Genomic DNA, 21205 nt, shown 5'->3' with positions numbered 1-21205 from the left:
GCCTTTATGTAATAGCAGCAGTTGCCAGTATCTAAAAATGCCATCTTTACCCCCTCAAACCTAGATCATGTTACATTTTAATGCAGCAGCTCAGCTGTTACTTCTAGCAAACAACCTTTTTCTGACACTAGGACTAAAGTTTGCACTCATTTGTGAAATTTGTCCTCAAATCCTCTATTGAATTTGTTCAATTTGCCAAAAAAAAAAAAAGAAAATCACAGCAACACAGCAGGCATTTCTCCCCCTAACTGAATTACTTATTCAGTGTTTTGAATACCATCAGAGCATGTCAGTTGAGTCATATCATATTTTGGAGCAGGAAAGCATTCTAGAGCCTGGACAGCTTTAGTCCTGATGGCCATAAGAGACGAGGAGCCTTGCACAATTTATGTGACTCAGACACCAGCTCAAACTCTCAGGACAACAAACTCTGTGAAAATTGAGGTGACCCTTATCTCAGTCCCCCAAGTCAAATATTTCATAGCTGCCCTTAAGAGAAGCTTGATCATCCATAAGTAAAATGTCAGCCATTAGAACTTGGCGGTTGGGCAATAACTCAGTCCCCTTAGGGTATCAGCCTTTCTGAAGGTAGTTTGATACTTAGTCTGGAAAAGGTGAAGTACAGACAGCTTGGTTGTGTTGGTGATTCCTGATGTGACTTTTATTCCCGGTGACTTTCCCAATTGCTTTACAATTGATGTGTTGTCATGGCTCCCATAGGAGCCCTCTGCTGTGCTTGATGATTTACCTTTTTGGATGAACATTAAACTGTTTAATTCTCTTTGTAGTGCTTGATTGGGAGAGAGATTGAGTTGCGTAACCTTACCTATGCATTTCTAAAGTTCTCAAGAAAATAAGTTACTAGAGGGGATATTTTATGGAAAAAAGGAAGTTGTAAGTCAGATTTCCAGCAGGCATTTGAGGCTTCTGCAGAAACTAATAATAGGGGTTTGGGTTTTGTTTCAAACCTCGCTGAGAACCGCATGAGTGTCCTAGTTTCTAATTTGATAGTAATCCAAATACACAGTGGAATTTCTTGAAAATTGAAACTTCAAGGTGTCCTCTTTATTGCCTCTTATCTCAGCCAAGAGTACTGGAAGACCACCTATGTGTTTAACACTGCTCTTCCACAGTTGCAGTTGTAAAAGAAGCAATGGTCGTAACAGGAGACCACTGAAGTCCATTAAATTGTGTCCTATTACAAGCATATTATTTCTTTTTCTCTTCTTGCTTACAGAGACCTCCATCTGTTAGACTAGTTTTAATGTGCAGTATATGAGAGTCCTGCTGATGTCTTGAGGAGGAATTTGTCTTTTGCTCCTGGGTGGTTTGTGCTTTTTCCTTCAAAGTCTCAGAAAAGGAATGTGTTCACAATCACTTACCTCTCTAGGGAGAGGTGTTTTTGTTCATGTAGAAAAGATTTGCCTGTTCTCTGGATTAGACACTGTCTGTATATTGAGCTGAGGGAAAGCAGACTAGATTTACAAAGGAAAATGAGGCTGTGCTCACCTCCTTCAAGGTGACTACTTCTCACTTCTTTTCAGCAGGTTCTTAGTGGGGAACAAAGAAATATTCAAAGAATAAGAATTAAGAATTTAAAAATCATAATTTCATTTGTTTTATATTTTCCAATTCCTACATTATTTCCTACAGCTCTATTATAGTCTAAGTGGAGAACAACAGCTTTATGTCTGTCTACATGTATCAGATGTAAATCATTATGCCAGACAATGAGTCAAAATAGTATTTCTGAATTTTTGTGACTGTTATTGGGAAGGAAGTAGATATAATTAATACTGTATAAATCTTTCCCTAGATCCAACAAAAATGCTATTGTAGAGAATGGTGTAGCAAGTGTTGCCCTCCTTGAGAATCAACCACATTACTTTACCCTAACACAGTCAATTTTTTAGAAGCAGTGTCCAAGTATTTCTCTTGCATAGATTGCTAACAGCACTTGTTTAGTAGTTAGCCAGTAGTTGTTTAGTTAGCCAGGTTTTAGTAATCCTACTAAGGTCTTAAGCCTAGTATTTGTGACACAGCTCTTCCTGGAGTCTGCTTTCCACTAGTACTAAATGGTGTTTAGTCTTCAGACTTCAGGACCAGGAGATAGGAAAGTAAAGTAAACCTTTCTTAATTTACTTCCTAAGAGTGTTCCTGTAACACCGCTAAGGTTCTGGGCTTGTGCTTCAGCATTCTTTGCAACCTTTGTTCTCTCCACAAAAGAAACATTGCCTTTATAAATGTGTCTAGGTACATTTTTCTTCTTCTTTTGTTTGTTTCAATAAAGCAGCATACCTGGTAGCTGTTCACTCCAAGTGCTGGCTGCTGTGTTAAAGTTCTGACTGAGGCACAGAACAATATAGGCTGCCTTTATCCACATTACACAGAAACATTTTGCATCCATCCATCACCCACAAAAGCTTCTCAGCTCAGAGGAAATGACAAGGTAGAGGAGGGGAGGAACCTTTTAAAAATGAAATTGACTCATTCCACCTCTCTGAAATGTGAAAGTGATAAGCTGATATCTGAGTAGTGAATATTGATCAGAAAATATGGGAAAACTTTCCCTGAGGCATCCTACTTATCTGTCTTCAAAATAAATGGAAGAATGCTCTAGTTTAAAGCATTTATAATCCACTGGTAATACAAATAATAAAATACCTGGAAGTTCTTCTTGCTCCTACAGGAGAAATTAGGCATTTCACCCCAAATCTCAAGCTTTGCTCTCCTTAGAGGCTCTACTGCCTTTATTACTCATGCCTTTATTAGTTGGGACATGGGTGGCAGCATAATAAGGGTCAATTTTCGCTTAGGTGAAAGATCCTTTTTTACCTCTTCGGGAAAAATCTGTTGGGAATATTTTCTCATGGTTCCTTTGCCCCCCAAAAAAATAAAGGAGACAATTTTGGAACACTTGAGCAAAAAGTACAAACTAAACAGCTTCAGTATAATGAACTTAGACTTAACCTTTTAGAAAAACTATGAAATTTTATTTCACATTTTTGTTATTTATCTATGTTTTTTTTAACCATGAAGACCAAATATAGATGACATTTCTTAATGGATTGTCATGAAATATGTTAGGCAGCCTCTTGTGATAGCTGCATTGTTTTGTTCAATTTCCAAATAATTTAAATACTGTCTTTTTCTCTTAACAATGTATAGGTTCTTCATGAAGAAACGACAATACCAGGAACTGATTTGAAGTTATCATACTTGAGCTCCAGGGCTGCAGGATATAAATCTGTGCTGAAGATTACTATGACCCAATCTGTTATTCCATTTAATTTAATGAAGGTTCATCTTATGGTGGCAGTGGTGGGAAGACTTTTCCAAAAATGGTTCCCTGCATCCCCAAATCTAGCATACACCTTCATATGGGATAAAACTGATGCATACAATCAGAGGGTCTACGGATTATCTGAAGCTGTTGGTATGTGTTACAGAGGATTTTTGCACTTCTAATGTTGTCTTGAACATAGGGAAGCACAACTCAAATTCTTGTATCCATTAAGCAGAAAGTGTTTTGCAGAATAAAATTATATCAGTGGATATTAAAACATATTAAAAAAACACTAATCTAAGCTTTGAATTATGAGAAAAAATTCCTTCAGAAGGAAAAAGAAACCATTTTTTACTCACGTGAAAAGTGATGTTTTTGACTTCTATTCCTTCCCATGAAGTAGCTCTCAGCCTAAAAATACATTATGGTGTTTAGTCTGAACACTCTGTGTACTTTAAGTAAAGCACAATAGCAGTCTGACTTACATCACAAAATGGCTTTCCTCTGTACTTGTCTTAATTCACTTACTCTTAATAACTAAAAATATTTTAATAATGTAAGATTCTGGTTAATATTTTCAACATGGAAAAGAAGTAGGAATTTTCATGTGTCCTAGGAGAGCAAAAGAATATATGTAGTTTAAAGAAATCATATTATTTAAACTCTTCTTCAGAATGAGATCCTGTACTTAATGAGGACATGTGCTGTTATTTCAGTGTCTGTAGGTTACGAGTATGAGTCTTGCTTGGATCTAACTCTCTGGGAAAAACGGACTGCCATTTTGCAGGGTTATGAGCTGGATGCCTCCAACATGGGTGGTTGGACATTGGATAAGCATCATGTATTGGATGTTCAGAATGGTGAGGAGTTAATTTTCTTCTTGCTCGTTTTACTGTTCTGCTGCTCTGCACTTCAGGTCTCTCATTCAGAGTTTTTGCTATTAGCTCTGTTATTTTTTAAAAAAGGAAATTATAGAACATTCTGTAAATGGTAAATGTTTTGAGCTTCCCTGGCTCCCCAGGGAAGTGGTCACATCACCAAGCCAGTCAGAGCTGGCAGGAAGTGTTAAGACAATGTTCTCAGGCACACGGTGTGATTCTTGGGGTTGTCCTTTGCAGGGCCAGAAGTTGGACTAAATAATCCCGTGGGTCCCTTCCACCTCAGGATAGTCTTTGTTTCTATGATTTACATCAAATGTCATGCTTCTGTATCCTACAAATACATATGCATGAATAAATTCATCAAACAGTCTGTGTTGGATATGCTGTGGTGGGTTGACTCTGGCTGGACATCAAAGCCACCCAGTCACTCCCCAGCTGGACAGGAGAGAGAAAACGGAAAATGCTCATGGGCTGAGGTAAGGACAAGGACAGATCTCTCAGCATTCACCATCATGGGCAAAAAGAGAATTGACTTGGGAAAATTATTTTAATTTATTATCAGTCAAATCACAGTAGTATAGTGACAAAGAAAACCAATCTTAAAAGCAGCTTGTACAATCTTCCCTTCTTTCCAGATTTAACTTTACTCCTGAATTCTCCACCTCCTCCCTGCCTGTGGTGCAGGGACATGGGGGCTGTGATCAGTTCATCACACCCTGTCTCTGTTGCTCCTTCCTCCTCAGGGGAAGGACTCCTCACACTCTTCCCTACACCAGCATGGGCTCCCTCCCACAGTAGACAGTCTCTATGAACTTCTCCAGTGTGAGTCCTTCCCACAGGCTGCAGTTCTTCACAACTGCTCCAGTGTGGACATGCTCCGTGGGGTGCACTATTTCAGGAGCAGATGGCTCCAGTGGGGCCATGAGTCCTGGCAGAAAACCTGCTCCAGCACAGGCTCCTACTCTCCATGTGTCCAGAGGCCCTTCCAGGAGCTTCCAACATGTGTTTCCCACAGGGTCACAGCCTCCTTTGGACATCCCCTTGCTCTGGCATTGGCCCTCCAGGTGGATATGTGCTCCATCATGGACCCCCATGTTCTGCAGGGGCACTAGCTGCCTCACCATGGTCTTCTCCCATGGGCTGCAGGGGAATGGGCTCTGAGCTCCTCCCTCTCCTTCTGCAGACCTTGCTGTCTGCAGAGCTGTTGCTCATATTCTCACTCCTCTCTCCAGCTGCAATTTGCTGATGCACAGTAACTTTGGCATCAAAGCATATTTTTTGAGCATGCTGCTCAGCAACTGCTTACAGGGAGCCATGCTTAGGAAACCTCAATGTTCAGCTCAATGCTGAACAGGAAGAAATTTGGAAAAACTTGTCTGGAAGCATGTAGGAAAGGTGAAGTAAGCAGTCACGCAGCTTAAAGTAGTAGTTGCTAGCACTGGATTTTCATGCAAGAGAGGAATCCAGAGTAATTATCAGGAAGATAGTCACTTCTGCAGTACTTGATGTCCCGTGAAGGTCTCCCCCTAGTACACAGTTATTATGTGTAACACAGTAGTCAACACCTAAAGCAGTGCTTATGACTGGTAAGGAAACAAGGTAACCAACTGAAGGGGAAAGGTGTCATTGTATGTAATATAAAAGGTAAAAAAAAAAAGAAAAAGAAAAACAAACAAACAAACAAACAAAACCTGTGCAAATTATTTTAAAGTAATCCACCTAAAAATGTGAAGAGCTATAATTAAAAATATATATGTAAGATTGATTCGGTTCACTGGGTAAATTGATGATGGCTTTAAATTATGTTTAAGAGTACATTTGACAAGTAATGACTTCTCAAAGTGTCGTGTGTCTAATTGAATAAACCAAGTGGAGAGTTGTAATGACAAGGTGGATGAGATGCATAAATCTGTTCAGAAGAGAGTGCAGACAGTGTTTGCACAGAAATCCAAACTACTGCAGTAAATAGTCTAATGTACATCTTTTAGTCTGTGATAATAGAAGAGAAATGTGAAGAACCAATTTTTCAAGGTAATGACAGAATAAATCAGGTGCAATAGTGCACTGTGCTGACTTCTAGAATTCCTCTGATGAAAATTGTAGAACTCAGCTATTTCAGGTAAAATTATAGTGCCATGATTGTCATAAATGATGTAATCATAGGAGAGGGGATTTTGTGTACTGTTAATGCATTCTGGCTTTAACTAGTCATGAAAAATACATTCTTCCTCTTTTGATTTAGATTACTTACTTAGATTACTTGCCATTAGATTTCCATAAACCATTTTCATTTTTTCCAATTTTATCATATATATATTGGTTTTACATTTATAATCACATTTTATAACATGAGAAACAGTGAAGACATCTAAAACATTTAAAGAGGAAAGCAAAGTATTTTTTCTCCTACCTTTCAGTACAAATCGTGCACTTTGAGAGTAAGAAGGGAAAGAGAAATACATCTTAAATTTCTTCTAAAGTTCTCAAAAGATTACTGTATCCCTCAGCTCTAAACTGCATGAAACTCTGGGCATGCAATCAATAAAACCCAGGTCTCTGTACAGTACAAAGTGACGTGTGGTTTACATGGATTATACCACGGAAAGATATATGGTGACTTACAAGTAGAGCCATAATAGCTGACCATTTGAAGAGGACACCATAATGGATTCATCATGAGATTTGAACAATGAGGGTCTTGGCAACACTTTAACATACTTTTTTTTTTCCCCTAAGACTGAAGATTTAACATAAAGCATCCATTTTTCCTCTTATATTTCCTACGTAGGCTATAAGGAAGAAAAATACCGCTGGCACATTGCTTTGTCTTCACAAAATTATTGTTTCTTTCATGCCTTGAAGCAGAATTAAGTTTTAGAGGCAGGTTGGCCTGGCACCACATTTTTTTTGTTGTTTTGACATTTTTAATAACTGCCTATAACTGCAGATATGGTATTGAGGCAGACTTTGTTGCCAGAGGAACACTTCTGTTGTGAGCTGAGTAAAGAATCTTTTATAATGTAAAATTGAGGCAATCTACAACTTTTTGAAGTGGCTCTTTAATTAATATTTACAATTTGCAACAGTAATCCACTTCAGATTACATTTGACATGATATTCATAATTAATTATACTAGGACTTTAGGAATACAATTTGCAAATACATTCTTTTTCTTTTTTTATAAGGCACATTAGAATTTCAGTCCTTTCTGGGCTATTTCAAAACTGTAAAGATGTAGAAACAGAGACCTTCCTTCCATTAATATGCTTTACATTTCCTTCAGCATGAAAATTTTTATTTTGAATTATAACTATAAAAATCATTAACATTTAAAAATAGTGAGTGAAAATATTTTGGGGTTTTAAGAGCTACAATATTTAGTGTTTCTACTAAATTTTGTGGACAAGATAATCTAATGTTTGCATGTGTATACCTAAATGTAACTATAGATGTTTTAATACAGTTGTTTTTTGTAGTGAGAAAAATATGGTTATGAAACAATAAAAATTCATTAAACTTGCGCTAACTAGCTAAAAGAATATTTAGAATACTTTTGCATCACTTAATGTGTATACATTCAGAGTTTTTATGAATGTTATTGGGTTTTGGTTTGTTTTTTTTCTCTATTATCTGGCAGGAATCCTCTACAAAGGGAATGGTGAAAATCAATTTATATCTCAGCAACCCCCAGTTGTTAGTAGCATTATGGGCAACGGGAGACGACGCAGCATCTCCTGTCCAAGCTGTAATGGTCAAGCTGATGGTAATAAATTACTGGCTCCGGTTGCCTTAGCTTGTGGGATAGATGGCAGTCTGTACGTGGGGGATTTCAACTACGTTCGGCGGATATTCCCATCTGGAAATGTAACTAGTGTTCTGGAGCTAAGGTATGTTTTTTTCTCATCCTGGACTTTTGCAGTTATGAGTTACTGTGGCAAATTTTAGTTTTTTTAAAAGAAAAAAAAATTAAGAAATAAAAAGAAACAAAGAAATTAAATGAATTTCTAACATCGTGTAAGTTTGAGTTCGCGAATGCTTTTGGGAACAAAAGTTGAGTCAAAAGATTTTTGAAGTATTTAGAACTGAAATGAAAACATTTTATCCTCTTAAAATATCTTAACTATGCTTTTCTAAATGTGAGAGTTTAATCTACCCAAAGTAATAATTCTGCAGATTTTATGAGTTAACGTATGTGGTCAATATAAGTGGACAAGGGACAATCATTCACCACTTCACTAATGATAGATGTAAATGTTGCCTTCTTCTCATCTTTTAACATCCTTTCTGAATGTTTGTCTAATAATGTTTTTCTGTTCTTTTTTACTTGCTCCCACCAAGAAATAAAGATTTTAGACATAGGTAAGCATTCCTTAAAGAAGATTTATATTTTTCTAACTGTTCTTCCTTCTTTTTTAACAAATGAATGCTTATAATGGGCAAGTCATTTCTGAGATGTATTACTAGAAAAGAGGAGTATTTTTCAAAAATAATGAGTTCATATGTTTTAGTTATGTCAACTGTCAGGCTGTATCGTCCTTTCTGATGAGTTCCTCTTTTCTCATCACTCTCTGTCCACAGTCAGGCTTCTTGTTATGCTTGTGTGTGCCCTCCTTTGCTGTTCCCTCATCTCTGCTCACTCCTTGCTAGCAGCACTTCTGCTGATCCTATCAAAACTCACTCATTAATCAGATACACCAAGTATGATGAGAATGGCATATAAAAGTATCAAGGGAGTTCATTTCATTAGCCTTTTGATGCTGAATCTTTTCAGGCTCTCATTTAACAGATTTGTTCCTTTAAATGTGAGCTTCTTTTAATAATGAAAGTTGAGATAACAATAACACAACTCCAGGAGTTAAGATTTTAAAATACACCAAGACTTACAAAATAAGTCATAGAAACAACAGTAATCAGAGGATTGTAGTACAGTATTCATCCATCCTGGCATCTCTACAATAATGGCAAGAACAGAAGAGTAGGTGGATGCTTAGAATTGGTTTGCCACAGTAGCTGGTCCTGATAAGGAGAAAAAATCATGCTAAAATCTTGTTGCAGACATGAAACCCTGCAAACCTTTGTGGCAGATCTGCTAAGTATACAGTTTAGCAGGCCCATTGGTACCTTTCTCTCCTTTTGCTGCTATTTTCCTTCCTTGTTTTTAAACAAATCCCAGAGTCCTATCTCTTATGTTTTTTTTCTTAAATTCACTTTTCTTTGGACATACTTCTGTGCAAGGAAGGTTTTATGTTTTAAAAAATATGTTTCAGATCTATTAGGCAAAAGAATTCCATGACTAAATAAGGTGTGTGCATCAGTGCTAATGATCAGAATTGGTTTTGTGGGTTTTTTTCCAGGCATGACTCGGAGGCAGTCTCTTCTCTTTGGTGGGTTTAGGGTTTCACTACTGCAATTAGTCTGTATGTGTTCCACTGCTACTGAAAGAATTATATCACTTGTGGTATCACAAAGGTGTGATTGCACCTAGATAGGACATTGTCTTGGCAAATGCATAGAATGTGTAATAATTCTTAAAATGGGGATGAGGAATGTACAAAAAGGGATTAAAAAGTGGATGCGTATTGAGGTTTGTTTTGCTGTGATTTAGTAGTGCCACCCCCTCCTGCCTCTGGCAGAATTGTGGTCACAGCCTCAACTGCAGCTTTTCAGAAACTGGATCCCTTCATGTAAGAGAAGTTGACGAGGGAGAATACTGAAGCTTTTCTGCTTTATTCATGCCTAAACATGCAGAAGCTCTGGGTAGCAAAATTGCAATCATACCACACAAATTAGTGTAACAGCATGGGCCCACATAGCAGCTGTTAAGTGGGGGCTCCTCCCGAGGCAGGAGACAGAGGACTGTGGGGGACTGGCTCTGCAGGAACAGTTGTGGACCCAGTAGGCAGGAGGTGTGGAGCCCACTGTGCAGCCCAACACAATTTATTACAAGTCTGAGTTTTCTCTCACATCATAAACATTTTCCCAGTGTCCACTCTCAGCCTTAGAGATTTGCTGATGAGAGACTTCCTAAGCCAAGAGTGGGATCTTTATGCTTAATATCCCCTGCAGCTTTTTATTCTATTTAGCTGCTTTTTATTTAAGACATGTGAACTCTTAGGATCCACCAAATCCTCTTGCCATGGGCACTACAGCTAAGGACACCCTGTGAGACCAAATACTTTCTTTTGGCTGCATGAATTTGTGCAGAGTCCTGTGAAGTGCTGTAGAGGGAAGCACATCTGTCTGGCCTGTAAGAGGAGAAGGGAGCAAATGTCCAGTTTCACTGGCAAGCCTTTCAGACTGCTGAGATTTCTACTTAAACTGCAGTTTGGAGAACAGCCCTCAACAGACTACTTTGCAAAAGATAATTGCTAGGTATTAGAAGAAAATGCACTAAAAAATGCATTCCCCAAGTAACACTACTGAATGATGGAGGCTAAATACTAGTTCAGATCTCTTATCTATTCAAGCATTCACCTTTCCTGGCCTATAAACAGTTCTTCAGCACAGTGTGATGTATCTCCTACCTCAAGAAGCCTGTACTCTATTTTAGAGAGAGAATGCAGATAAAATTTCCCCTCTCATGTACCAGTGACCTCACATTTTTTCAATCTCAAAGCTGAAATGATGTCTTTATACACACTGCTGCCTGTGGGTGATTAATGCTGACAGACATTCACGGAAGAAGTCACTTTTAGAAGGACTTTGAAGACAGGGAGGTCTTTTGTAGGCTATGGCACTATCCCAAATCTGCAGAGAGCCAGAAAAAAAAGTTTAACAAAACATAAAAACAGCTTTGAGGGGATATATGGTTTAGAGGGCACATAGTGAAGGCAAGACAGGGACTGGAGCAGGAGGAGTATTTTCAAAGAAATCTGTAGATGGAGAATACTCCAGGTGACCTGAGAGCTGAAGAATTAAAAGATTGGCCTAAGCAAGATAAAAGCAAAGGGAAATAGATTGTTACAGCTCTGTGCACATGTGTGGATTCTTTCAATTCAAAGCACTTACTATCTGGCATAGACAGAACAGAAGTTAATTTTTAGACATGTCTTTACAGGAGCCAGTATGGGTATGTAACTCCATGTTTTGCAGGCTACTGAAAGTGATTAGGCAATACTGAATGAGTCAATAAGTCACGGGCTGGGGATTTCATTTCTTAGCATTTGTTGTTATTGGTAGAAGGCAGAAGCTTAATTTCATTTCAGGGTACAGTGAAATTGCATAAACTCTGTAGCTTTCCAGCTGCTGGCTGCTTATCCCTGTACTATTTTTGAGATCTGCATAGTGCTCATGGATGTTTTCTGCCAGGAAAACAAATGTAGTTTTCACTTGACAGTTATTCAGTTCTCCAAACTGTGCCTTTCTCCCATAAATTATTGGGGGTTTTTATTGCCTAAAGCCTCCTCAGCTGTTTAACCTTCACCTGAAAAGAAATGCTGAGGTTAAGCTTGTTGTATCAGCTCAGAAAGGAGCCATTAGACATCTACATATGGCAAGTTGGAGAGTTTCTATTGATTCAGTAGTAATATCCTATGCACTTCCAAACTTGGAGGGATTTTTAATAAAATGAGAAAATACATTTAAATTATCAGGTGTATTTTTTTGGTTTGATGAGGATATACTACTTACCATGAGAACTTATCCCCTGATTTCTTTTTTGTTGGAATTAATTAGAATGTACTTCTCCATATTTATAAAGAAAAGAGCTTTAAAACTTCTTTTTGGATATAAATAATTGTGTTAGGAATAAATTAGTTACTTTTTGATTTGATGACTTCTTTTTCTGATGGCTGAAAAATATGATTGAGGCAGTGTTAGATGGGTTGAAGAGAGGTACTTTAATTTAGATTTCAGTAGTATAAGAAAGATCATTTATTTTAAATTACAATGAAATAAAATTTAATTGCACATTTCACATCTTGCAATGTGTTTGTATTTGAAGTGTTTGCAAAGTTTCTTAAAGACCAAAGTAATCATGTAAATGGGTATAATTTAATTTGCAGTCTTTGGAGGTATAAATAATTCGTACATTACTTAGTGATCATATTAAATGATCACTGCATAAATTAAGGTTTTGAAAATACCTTCTAACTATTTAGCACATTGGCAATAATAGATTTGTAACAGACAGAAACTTAAAGTAGGCCTGCATTTGATTGTTTTCAGACATGCTGTACAGTGCTCAGTGCAATAGCAGAGCTTTTTAAGAGGTGCTAATCACTGCGTATTTGATTTCATTAGCCTGTTTCACTTGGTTTCATTCGTTCTGAACCAACACGTTAAAAGTCTTAAAACCAAATAAAAACCTATTTATGCAACACATTTTTTTCTGTGTTTTTGTAATTGGATAGCTATAAAAATCTGTCCCTGCTAAAAGACATAATTTGTTCACAAGTTGTTCCTGTTGGTCTCTTGTTGCATTTTCCAAGTGGCAGTACATAAAAATGTGTTACATTAGCACAGTTATGTATTTACAAAACGTGAAGTATAGCATTCTGTGAACAGATGTTTGGCTACCACCAGACTGGTAGATCTGTTTAAGCAGTGCTTTTGCAAACATCAGAAGTGACTGTTCTGACACTGCTTCAGTCCATGAGGGGAGCATCTGAAATTACCTCATGTATTTACATGACCTTATTTCAGCTCTTCATGCCATAAATTAGGTCAGGAATCCCAACTGCAGTGGGTTAAGTTTCTACATCATAATGTATCAACACAAAAGGTAATCTCCAGGGCTGTTTTTTTCACCAGCAGGGAAGAAAAGACAGTAATTCTCAATTATGTGGCACCAGTGGAGAAGCAAAATGTACGTTTCTGGGAAAATGGTTAGCAATATATATTTTCACTGTAATAAAGACTGTGCTGGTATAGTTAGCAGTTTTGTGCCAATGTGTACAGTTATTTGAAATATGACTCTGACTTAAGAAGAATGGAAAAACTCTGCTTGGTCTCTGGTGGAAGAGATGACATTTCCTAATGTGTTAAATCATGCGTATCATGCATTTGAAAGCAGTGGATTAAACAAATACTTATGAATGATGTCTTATCTCTTGCCTGTGAACTCATCATTCAAACTCTGTCTTATCTGTTTATGAATTACATAAACCATGAACCCCAGCAGCCTTATACAAATTATAATAGATAGGATAATACCAACAAAGTGTAAGTGAGGGCTGGGCTCCTGCTACAAAATTTTGGACTAGATCAGGGCTCCCAGAACTCTCAGAAGGTTTTAAACTCCAGTATTTTGATTTGGTTTATTAAAGAGACATTTACAGTCTCTAATGAGAGAGCCTGAACTGGCGTAAGAGCATCAAAGACAAAATGGACCTTCTTTCCCCAGAGGATTAATCTAGATTGGACTGCCTGTGACACAGATGAGAAATGTGGACCAAAACCATTTTGGGGCCATGACCTGTGCTACCTGCATGGAGCATCACCATTGACTTTAACTCTGTCTGCGTTACTTCACACTGCATAGGAACTAAATAGTTTTCTCCTTGATCCAATGTTAGGTGCAATTAACTACAGCATATGCAATGTGTGATTCCATTTTACAGCAGCAACCCAGCTCACAGATACTACCTCGCAACTGACCCTGTGACGGGAGATTTGTATGTTTCTGACACAAACACACGCAGGATTTATCGGCCCAAGTCGCTCACTGGTGCGAAAGACCTGACCAAAAATGTTGAGGTAATAGGAGGAACAGGGGAGCAGTGCCTGCCATTCGATGAGGCAAGGTGTGGTGATGGAGGCAAGGCGGTAGAGGCAACTCTCATGAGCCCTAAAGGTAAAAAGAGTTCTCCCTCTGTAACATTCAAAATAATACAGAAGTTTGGAGCTGGTGGCATAATTGTGTTTAGTTACTGAATTCAATAGTTGGCTCAAAAATTGGGGATTTGAGTTATATTTCCAAGTAGAAAGTCTATAGAGGAAGAGAGCTACAGGGGACTGATTTTTTTGAAACCAATTAGGGGTGATTTTTTTAGGAAGTATTTGGCTTGAGTGGTTATTGACCATTTTTAAACGCTCAATAAGAGCATTTATATTATGTGTTTGGCAGGCAGCAGTGGATATCTAAATGAACATTGCTTTTGGTTCCATTTATCCCATATTTAAAGTTAACTTAAAAGCTACTCCCTTTTCAACACACAAAAGCAAATGAACAGCAAATGCAATCAACAGTAGTGTATTTCATGCTGAATATCAGTTTCTCTTGCAAAATACATTAGCAAGCTGTGTTACTACCTACTTCCTGAGACCAGATTTTCTGCCTACAATTTCCACTGTATACATGCTACCTTTACCTTTAGTTATGGATAATATATTCACTGCTAGTACAAGAGAAACCCTAATTTTTATTTGCTTCACTGAAGGAATAGCAATAGACAAGAATGGGTTAATCTACTTTGTTGATGGGACCATGATCAGAAAAGTGGATCAGAATGGAATAATATCGACTTTGCTTGGCTCCAATGATCTCACCTCAGCACGACCTCTAACTTGTGATACCAGCATGCACATCAGCCAGGTACTTTTCAGTTGCTGCTAATTTGGAAAGCTGAGCTGGAGATAGAAACTGAAATGCAGCTTTTGCACCCCTTAAAATAAAACTAGGTGTAGGGTGATGGATATTTAACAGCAGGTTTGGGGGAGAGAGCAACCTGTTCCACAGGCGTGAATTGCACTGTATCCTCTTTGCTGCTGTATTCAATTTTTCTGCCCATAAAGTTCAGTTTGGTTTAGAACAGCAAAACTATCAGCAGAAAACATTAAGCCTGGTAGTAAATACTTGGAGAATGGCATATCTGTTAGAACTATCTTGGCATGTTGATGTTTTCTGAATTGCTGACATCCTTAGCCTACTATAGTGAATGAAAGGATTTACACAAAACCCCTGCATTTTTCTATTTGTCTTAAAAACTTGTGTAGGTAAGAAGGGCTATGTCAATAGTGGTATGTTCAAAGGATGGAGTACAGTGTTTCATAATCTGGAAGGTAGTACGTAACTTTTGCTACTACAAGAATAAAAGATGAATACTGTTGACAAGTATTTAGACATTGATATCTGTCTCCATAGTCATTTATGCATTTGTGATACAGAAAAGTATTGCATTTATTGAAGGGGAAACTCAGCCTGTATTACAGTTTCAATGCAACTGCCTTTCTTTTCAATAAAATGGATACCCGAATATTGTTCCCCTTACCTCCCTGAAAAGCTTTAGTTTGCTGCATGTATTCATGCAAGTTCTTCAGTCGTGATTACTTACAGCAGATGGGAAATATCCTTACAGCAGTGTCTAAAACTGAAGGCTAATTAATTAATTTACTCTGCCATGGTTAACTGTTTAACAAAACGCTTCTATTTGTTTAGGTTCGTCTGGAATGGCCTACAGATTTAGCTATAAACCCAATGGATAACTCCATTTATGTTTTGGATAACAACGTGGTTCTGCAGATCACTGAGAACCGTCAGGTTCGCATTGCTGCGGGGAGGCCGATGCACTGCCAGGTCCCCGGGGTGGAGTACACCGTGGGCAAACACGCTGTCCAGACCACGCTGGAGTCAGCCACTGCCATTGCCGTGTCCTACAGCGGGGTGCTTTACATTACAGAAACTGATGAAAAAAAGATAAATAGGATAAGACAAGTCACAACTGATGGAGAGATCTCTTTAGTTGCTGGAATACCCTCAGAGTGTGATTGCAAAAATGATGTTAACTGTGACTGCTACCAAAATGGAGATGGCTATGCTAAAGATGCCAAACTTAATGCCCCTTCCTCCTTAGCTGTGTCTCCAGATGGCACCCTGTATATTGCTGATCTGGGAAACATTAGGATACGGGCTGTGTCAAAGAACAAACCCTTAATGAATTCTATGAACTTCTATGAAGTTGCTTCTCCAACTGACCAAGAGCTGTATATCTTTGATGTCAATGGTACTCACCAGTACACTGTGAGTTTAGTCACCGGAGACTACCTGTACAATTTTAGCTACAGTAATGACAATGATATTACTGCGGTAACGGACAGCAATGGGAATACTCTTCGGATCAGGCGGGATCCCAACCGGATGCCAGTGAGAGTGGTCTCTCCTGATAACCAAGTCATCTGGCTGACCATAGGCACCAATGGATGTTTGAAAAGCATGACTGCACAAGGGCAGGAGCTGGTCTTATTTACCTACCATGGCAACAGTGGACTTCTGGCCACTAAAAGCGATGAGACTGGATGGACCACTTTTTTTGAGTAAGTACATAAAATAAAGTCAGATGCCTTATAGTTATTATTGAGTTCTGCAGGACCATTTGAAATATTGCTGGGTGAAGTAACAGTAAAGTTGACCCTTGATAACAAAAAAGCACAAAAAAGATACTTTTAATTTCCCATGTTGTCTTCCTGTGTCTTACTTGTCTGACTTCTTCTGAACATTGGGTCTGAATAATTTTGAATTCATTATTTTGAACTTCAGTTTTATATATTGAAATAATAGTGAGACAACATTTCACTCTTGTCAAGAAATTTGTAACTCAGACAACCATGGGTTTGTAGATTTGCATCAAAAACTAGATTTTCATCCCACTTGCTCATTAGATTGACATTCTTCTGGTGCAAATACTGACAAGAAATTTGTCTTCGCTGCTGCTTTTACTTTATTAAGTAAAAGCATTTCTGCATAGTCTTTCACCCAAAAATAACATCTGGGTGGGTAGTAAAACGTTGTGTTTCACTCAGTGGCAAGTACCTAGGAAGGATCTCCTGGACCGCACAGCAGGCTTTCACACAGGTGGATGCAGATGGAGGAAGCTGAGAAAAGAAATGTGGGCCATGGGGGAAGTGTCATTCCTGTAGGAATCAATTGAAAACACAGAAACCACCAGCACCATGGCATGTACAGGTGCAAGCACAACAGCAAGAGATATTACTGGAACAGTAGGACTTTTAATTTTACCAACCTCAGAAAAAATCTTTTCAGTGAGTTGCTTTAGCCTGTGTTACACTGATTAAGTCATCAATGCCTGTTCATATCAGACAGATTAGCAAAGCGTTTTACACAATCTACAATAATATTGACTAAAGGAAATAATAACAATTTATAGATAAACTAGTAGAACCAGAGAATTCACATATGGGCTTTATAGGCAACTTAATCTCCAAATGAACTGCCAACTCATACACTAAGCAAATCATAACAAAAATGCGGCTTAAAACAGAAACCAGTATTTCAAAAAAGGTCAATGTAGAATTAACACAGTTTTTTTCAGTTGTTTCTGCCAACTGAAAAAATATGTGTATTTTTAACTCACATGAAAGACATTATGAGATTGGGTAAAAAGGTGTCTATGAAGGAGTGGTAGTGCTAGTGTGATAAGTAAAACTATTAAGAGGCCCTCTAGTTCAACTATTCAGGATTACAAAGGGCATCATGAAAATTCAGTAAGTCCTTCTTCTTATTTTTTTTCTCCTCTTCTTTTCTTCTATCTTTATGATGAAATGCAGTAGCAACTGCTTCCAAGGTCAGGGCCTAAAAAAAAAAGCTTTCAATTCAACACACATGATAAAGAAAATAAAGTGCCAGTGTCAGGCAGTGGCAGCAAAGCCAAACATCTGTGTTCTGAGATAACTTCATATTTCTGTTAGTGTACATTTGGCTGAGGCAGGGTGCAGGAGGACTTTGAGCACCTGTATCTACTCTCCAGCCTTTATAGATGCCATCAGAGAAACAAGAGCAGCAGGTGCTGCTTCACTGCATATTGTGTCCTGAAGTGGAGACAGGGCTAGAAATGCTGATCCCTGACAAAATCAGCAGGTGGGATGGTACTGCTGCCAGCTTTAAGGTAGTCTTACAATAATCTGTAAATTGGCAGGGCTTTGGTAGCGGGCACCTTCCCAAAGCATTAGCACACATCTGTAATATTTAACTGTGCTTTGGTGCATCCACTGTGTATCTTTTTAGGTCCTGCCAAGAGGACACAGAAGTACAATGAGGATACACAGAGGAATGAGAAAGTGTTGTATTGGCAGGGCAAGTGTTCTCCTTCTCGTGAGTTAGCCCTGTCCTGTATGCTGAGAGACCAAAGCACAGCTTTAGGTGGGCTGGGAATAGCCATCCACTTCCACAGAGGGTAAAGTCAGCGTTTAACTGTGGCAGACACAGCCACTTGTTTCCAATAGGCAGGTTGGGCAAGACAGTCGGTTTGGGAGACAGTGAACTCCCATGCAGAAATTAAGGCATCTGCTGGGTACAGCAGGCACGTTAAATCATGCTGGCATTCATATTGGCTAATTGAGGACCTAGAGTTTTAATCAGGGCAGTAATTTCTCATCATGTTGTCTGTAATTTCTGTGTAGCCTACTGTGGTGTACTGCAGTAGCTGGTGGCTCCTGAATGTATCTTAATGGTGTCTGTGTGATCACAAAAAAAGTGGATATTATATTCACTATTCAGTGGATGATTGGTCTATAGCTTTCATTATAGGGAGAATTTAGGGTACTGTGTGTCATGAAGTACATAGCTATTTCCTGAGTATGTAAATAGCTGTCTTTCACACCTGATCTGCTTTCATGCAGACTTTCTGGTCTGAATTAGGTTATGTCCAGCTGGTTTACAGAGAGCCCAAAGGGCAGGCTATTCCCCTCAGTAAGTATTAGTATTATTTCCAAGCTGCTGCTTATGCACTTCCTAAACAATTACCTCCAACCAAAGTCTCGTTAGAATTCCCAAGCTGAAGTAATTATGGAAAAAGCTAGGCAATTTCACTTTCCCCAAATTTGCAAGTGTATGAGGCTTTTGCAGAAGTAAAGATATTTATCTCCTCCCTGTAGCCATGGTGAAGCAGTAATCTGTTTAATTGCAACAAGGAAGATTCAGATGAGACATTTGGAGGAGCTTCACTGTGAAGATTTTGGAGCCCTGGAGCAGACAACAATGATAGTGACCCCCTGCCCTTCATAGACTGACTTTAAAAACAGATCAGACATCTTTCAGGACCAGTGCAGGAAGAACAGATCCTGCCCTGGGGTAGGGGTTGGACTGCATGACCTCTCAAGGTCCCTTCCAGTAATGTTTTCTATCATATTCTGTACAAGTTAAAACCCAAAAGAAAAAATTATACTAATTATGTAAAGCTACAGGGAATAAGGGGCAGGGGGAATGCACTGCGTTATTTTTTGTGCCAAAACAGGATTCTTAAAAACATCCTTCAGCCATCATAGCTACTTGTTTCTTTTTAATATAAAATCCCCATACACCAAACCTATGTCTGTATATTTCCCTTTTGAAGGGAAAAATAGTGACCACAACTCTTTTGCCACTTTTTATTCTAAGATCAAGTATTATTGTGATTTTTTGGTGCTGATGATTTGTAGCATTAAATCTGATGAAGCTGGGTTTCGAGAGGTTTCTAGTATTATTGCCAAAATAGATGGAGACCATGAATTATCATAGAAGAGTTTGTGTGGGGGTGGCATGGTGTACAAGTGTGTATCTCAGCTTCTGCATATTCAGGTTTGTAGGTAGGATGGACTAAAACATTTTCAGATTAAATGTTTTCTATTGAAAAAAATGAAGCCTTGTTAAAATGGAAAAGCATCCCTTAAACATCAAGTGAGGACCAAGAAACTATGAAATCACTCTGACTTCATAATTTTTCAACTGCATTGCTGAATGCATTTTCTTTTAATATTACAGTTTATTTATGTATTTTATTTACTCTATTACTCAAATTCTCAAAATATTTTGAGAAAGTGCTAGATTTTATATTCCGTGGTGAATTCAGACTTTCTTCCCACTCACAGGTAAAAATATTCAACTGCTTGAATGTCCAATGGACTAGAAATGCTTTTTGTCAAATAGCTTTGAGAATAGCTGTGTTTTTTCATCTTTTGATTGTCACAAATCTGTTTAAGTGGCTGAAACTACACAGAGGAAAAAATACTGTAGGTTTTGTAATAAAAAAGTTCAGCCTTAGGAGCAACTCAGGAATAGCTTTGTGAACTATTCTCCTGTGCAAATCTGGTTGTATAAGTGGAACATGGATCCAGAGAACCTATTTTAGCTATCTCAGTAGTTTGAGAACAGGTTTATGAAAATGATTCAACATTCAATCTTTTTTTCCTTTTTCAGAACTTTTCAGTGGAAAGGGGAAATATTTGCAAAAACATTGCATCCCAAAAATTGGCAATTGTGCTCTGGCACATTCTAAAGCATTTGGTCTTGTTTCTTCCCATGGCTTTTTTCCATAGTTTAAATCACACTAATATCCGATCCAGAAGAAATTTACTTTTTTATTTATTTTAGCCTGGACACTAATTAATCTATAGTTTATTTTATTTAGTCTCCTCTTTCCCTGAAGAAGGGAAGGACTGACAATAAATATTTTTTTACATTATTTTTGGTTTTTGCAGTGAAATTGTAAGTACTAGCTTGCATGACTTAGGATATCATATAATCTGTTTTCATTGCTTACAGACTTGGGGGATTTTTAATATCTTTACAGCAATATGGATTTGTAAATTTCTGTTTTGCTAAGGGTTATAATGTACTGATCAAAACTGACACCTTTTATTTCAGGAATGTGTACTTTTTTAAAGCACTATTGCTCAAATTCATAGTAACTATTATCTGTTTTCAGAGGCCCAAAAACTGCTGAATAAAAATTATATTAACAGAGCATTTACAAAAATGATTGAAAATGCATGCATAATAAAAAACCAATGGAGCCATATGAAGCTAGAAGTTGCCCAGATTAGATTTTATAATGAAATTATAGTATTAAACAAGGTATAAAAGTAATCAGCCTAATCAAATTCTCTTACAAAATTCTGAGATATCTGAGCTGGAAACTATTAACTATAACTGCATATTATGTATGCATAATATGAACATTTAAACAGATAAATCTTAAAAGTTATACTAATTATCTGCATATTAGCATTTTGGAAGTGACACTTCCTAGCTAGCCTATATGGCATTATTTCTATGCAGCAGTTTCCATTCTGAATTTACATACAGATAGCTAAGCTAGGTGCACA

At 37.8% G+C, this 21205-nt stretch overlaps 1 protein-coding gene and 1 long non-coding RNA gene across 51 annotated transcripts in view; one reads left to right on the top strand and one right to left on the bottom strand.

Annotated features, from left to right (window-relative positions):
• LOC147653029 (uncharacterized) overlaps positions 1-21205 on the bottom strand; it is a 69026-nt gene that overhangs the window by 12038 nt on the left and 35783 nt on the right. The window contains exon 3 of the long non-coding RNA XR_015287019.1: positions 3646-3697. This is a non-coding gene — a long non-coding RNA (uncharacterized LOC147653029). The remainder of the gene's footprint in view (positions 1-3645; positions 3698-21205) is intronic.
• TENM3 (teneurin transmembrane protein 3) overlaps positions 1-21205 on the top strand; it is an 843796-nt gene that overhangs the window by 792735 nt on the left and 29856 nt on the right. For 27 of the 50 annotated variants that reach the window (XM_086889899.1, XM_086889901.1, XM_086889900.1 and 24 more), the window contains 7 exons: positions 3169-3436; positions 4003-4146; positions 7806-8055; positions 8507-8527; positions 13729-13961; positions 14548-14702; positions 15546-16420. In XM_086889899.1, the coding sequence (XP_086746025.1) occupies positions 3169-3436; positions 4003-4146; positions 7806-8055; positions 8507-8527; positions 13729-13961; positions 14548-14702; positions 15546-16420 (1946 nt within the window). The remainder of the gene's footprint in view (positions 1-3168; positions 3437-4002; positions 4147-7805; positions 8056-8506; positions 8528-13728; positions 13962-14547; positions 14703-15545; positions 16421-21205) is intronic. The other 23 variants (XM_086889918.1, XM_086889906.1, XM_086889907.1 and 20 more) reach the window with 1 other exon arrangement.

This window comes from Cyanistes caeruleus, chromosome 5 (assembly GCF_971803275.1).
Source record: "Cyanistes caeruleus chromosome 5, bCyaCae1.hap1.1, whole genome shotgun sequence".
In the NCBI taxonomy this organism is placed as follows: Eukaryota; Metazoa; Chordata; class Aves; order Passeriformes; family Paridae; genus Cyanistes; species Cyanistes caeruleus.
The sequence above is the reverse complement of the archived record's forward strand: the minus strand, read 5'-3'. Positions and strand labels throughout refer to the sequence as shown.